Here is a 3,613-nt window from a genome sequence, read left to right on the forward strand (position 1 = left end):
TGTCCTAAGTCTAACTGCATCCCAAAACGATGCAATTTGCTCTACATGGGCTTGATGCAAGCTTGTCCTTCAAATTTACAAGTTTTTATGATTTTTTTTAATGAAAGGCGAGTCAGAGCATTGAGACTAGGTATGATTGGACCTCTAACTCTCAATCTATCCTTTTATCAGACCCATTTCAGTGCAAGCCATGTCGCAACTGTCGATCCCTTCAGTCGTTTCACATGTCACATTATCTATATCTATACTATTTAAAAAGGAAGAAGGAATTCCATCCCCCTTCCCCGGGCCACGTGGCACCATTTACAACATTTGGCCAATGCACTTTGCAATTGGACGACACAAGGAGACACGCAAAGTGAGTGAGTGTGTGTGTGTGTGTGAGAGAGAGAGAGAAGGGGGGTAGGTGTTGCTGACGTAGGCGGTGCTTACGTACTAGTACATATAATTGATGAGGGGTTCCCTCCTCAACACTAAAGAACACGGGGTCTTTAATGAAGCCCTTAGCCCAAGTCGTGGGATCGACGGCGCGCAAGTAGGGTTTGAAATTCCATAACATCATGCACCGTTGGATGTTGTCCGAGTTTACTTTTTTTTTGTAGAGTTTACTGTTTCTCGTTTTTGTTCACATATAAGGGTGTGATTTGTCATAGATGCCATCAAAAGCTACATGCTCGCGTGGTTAGGGCAACATCATGTCAACGGGCACGAGGTGGGTTTGATTCAACTTGCGAGCATTGACCGTGACCTTTTTTTGTTCGCCCATCCGCCTGAAGATTCCCCTGTTCAACTGACAACCATTGATCCCATCTCTCCAGCTTCATCGATTACCCCATGGGGGTTTCCCCAGCAGGTGAGACTCCTTCGCTACTAGAGAGTGACAGGTCATGTCAGCCAATGCTGGAGCAGCGCGTGTGAAAGCAGGGTGCCCACTGCCGACAGAGAAAGGACAAAAAGGATATGCTCATTATCTCATATCTTTTCTTACACCGGAGAAGATTGTACGCGGCACTGCGATGCGAACTCCAAGCCTAGTGAGTAGTGCCTAGTGAGTCTACAAATAGACAGCACTCACAGCAGGTCTAAAGCGTTGGAGCCTTGTAGAGTGAGTTTTTGTGTGTGTGTGTGTGAGAGAGAGAGAGAGTGAGAGAGCATGGCCTCGCACTCTTGCTGTAACGAGCCCCATGGTCATGGCGGCGTGCAGGGCCACCTGCTCGTCAAAATCTTGTGCAAGGCTGACAAAACCTTCAATCTCGCCATTCGTAACGACACTCCCGTCATGGCGCCCGCCGACTCCCTCGATCCCACTCAGGTACTCCTAAGTACAAATTTGTCTGCGATGGGGGTTCGGGCCCTGCTCGTTATATGGGTTGATTTTGAGAGAGAGGAGCCATATCTTAACCTTCTTTTGCTTTGTGTCTGCATTGCAAAGATGTGGATTAAGGACCAGACATACGGAGCTCGCACCAAGGACAACTATGGATCGCCTGCATTTGCACTCGTCAACAAGGCTACTGGCCAAGCCCTCAAGCATGGCAAGGAGAAAGGACACCAGGTTCTAAATTTTCGTGTGCATGTGTGTGTCCCCCCCCCCCCCCCCCCCCCCCCGGGGCCCCTGCCAACCCCAACCCACACCCACCCACCAAAACCAACTTACAGCACTCAAAATTGCTAACGTAACGTTGTATGGTTTTGTAGCTCCATCTTGTCGAGTATCGACCGGGTATGTTGGATGAGGACATTTTGTTCTCTGAGAGCCAAGACTTTGGAGAAGGGTTTCGCGCAGTGCGGATGGCAAGTGACACTCTTCTCAACATGACCTTGTTAACACATAAGGAGGAAAAGAAGTCTTTGTTTCATCACTCGGACAAGGCTTCTCATGAGGTGAAGGAAGGGACACCTGTTGTTCTTGATACTTGGCATGAGCATGACAATCAACTTTGGAAGGTCTTCCCGCTTTGTGAGTGATATGGTTTTCCTTTAATTCTACATGATTTACTTTCTCTTTTCCCTATGGCATGCTTAGTAGGTTTACTCGCTAAATATGGTTTGCTTAAAGTTTAGAGTTTTGCGAGATGTCTTGGATAGTGCTAAATATGGTTCGTTTATAGTTTAGGGTGTAGGGTTTTTCTTTGGTTCTATGCCTCATAAGTTTGCTAATGGTTTTTTTTGTACATGAAGAAACAAATTGCTCTTTAAGAAAAGAGAAGAATAAGCATAGTAAGCAACACAGTTAGGTGTTATTAAGTTTCTATGGGAAGAAAGGGATTGAGGTTAGTAGTGTAGGAGAGGGACTTTTTAAATGTCCCAAGGTCCTATATCAATCTACATGAATATTCCCGATTTTCATGCCTTATCATGGAAAGCCCAAAATCTTGAAAATCCAAACATTATATTTGTAGTTTAATTTTGGCTCTCGAATTTATTAAACCAATTGATCAACTTGTGCCTTGCGTACGGGAGAGAAGAAGGCTTCCAAACCTTTTAGAAATCCTTTAAAAGTTTGAAATGTGAAGAGTATATTTGCTTGCTAATGTTCTATGCTTGGCATGTAGTGCATGCAGTTAAAGTTTGTTCTACATGTAGAATATGGATAGAGGTAAGATGTGTGTTTTTTTCTCAAGGAATGCTTAGCATTTTTCTAGAAACTTGGAATACGTGGGACATTAAAAAATCTAGAGAATAATTGATTACATGTAAGGTTTTTTATAAATTTCTCTAATTAGTTTAGGTTTCTTACCTTCAAATTATTAGTTACTTTTTGAAGTAGGCGTGCTTCATGCATGGTCATACATGCCCGTTTATTTGTCTTATATGCTATTATGCAAAGCCTTTAGTAACTATGTGTAGATGCATCAATAACATTTTATTGATAACTATGCTCTTCGTGACCACATCCTTAGAAAACAAAAGCAACACTGATGAGAAACGGAATTTAAAGGTTTTAAAACATGCTTGTAAATTCTTGAATTGAAATGGTTGGTGGTATATGTTCTATGAGTACTGCCTTAATGATTTTGATGTATATTTTGGTGCTTGTTTGCCGCATCGTCGAAAAGTGACAAGATGTTATTCGAGGCTGTCTTTGTATAGATTTATCTTATATGCTTTTGCTGTTCTTTTGATGTGTAGGAATAAGGGTATGGACATCATCAACAGATGGAGGAATAGAGCAGAAGCACAATAATTGTGAAGGTTAAAAGGAGAAGGATTCCCCTTTTTGAAAAGACAACTCATCCTTATTCTCCTAATGATAGCTTGGAATTTCATGGTACTTAAGATAATTATCATGCATATATCCGGATGATAATATCTTGTGGATTTATTTTTGTTGGGTCTCTCTCTCTCTCTCTCTCTCTCTCTCTCTCTCTCTCTCTCTCTCTCTCTCTCTAGGCCTGCATTATTAGGTAATTTCGTTACTGCACGTTTGGGAGATAATCACCAAATCCCGCTTTAATATTTAGCATACGTCTACATGTTTTGTGGAACTTATTAACCCATTTTATCAATTTGCTTCAACTTTGCGAAGTAAAATAATTATGTAGGTGCATTAAAATTCTCATTAATCCATTTTTGTTAATTTGCCTCAAATTTGTGAACTAAAGTATTTATG

The 3,613-nt window shown here is 41.8% G+C and overlaps 1 protein-coding gene across 2 annotated transcripts; it reads left to right on the plus strand.

Annotated features, from left to right (window-relative positions):
- The first annotated feature begins 1,036 nt into the window (after window positions 1–1,036).
- Window positions 1,037–3,338, plus strand: LOC147423981 (ricin B-like lectin EULS3). 2 transcript variants are annotated; one of them, XM_086501403.1, is made up of 5 exons: window positions 1,037–1,312; window positions 1,433–1,555; window positions 1,699–1,823; window positions 1,891–1,960; window positions 3,133–3,251. In XM_086501403.1, the coding sequence occupies exons 1-5, from the start codon at window positions 1,154–1,156 to the stop codon at window positions 3,136–3,138; spliced, it is 483 nt and encodes a 160-aa protein (XP_086357529.1). In that variant the 5' UTR covers window positions 1,037–1,153; the 3' UTR covers window positions 3,139–3,251. The 2 variants fall into 2 exon arrangements, with proteins under 2 accessions (XP_086357529.1, XP_086357528.1); XM_086501402.1 differs by having other exon boundaries at window positions 1,058–1,312; window positions 1,699–1,960; window positions 3,133–3,338.
- Window positions 3,339–3,613: the final 275 nt, after the last annotated feature.

Source organism: Adiantum capillus-veneris, chromosome 26 (assembly GCF_014529385.1).
Source record: "Adiantum capillus-veneris isolate H3 chromosome 26, ASM1452938v2, whole genome shotgun sequence".
Lineage (NCBI taxonomy): Eukaryota > Viridiplantae > Streptophyta > Polypodiopsida > Polypodiales > Pteridaceae > Adiantum > Adiantum capillus-veneris.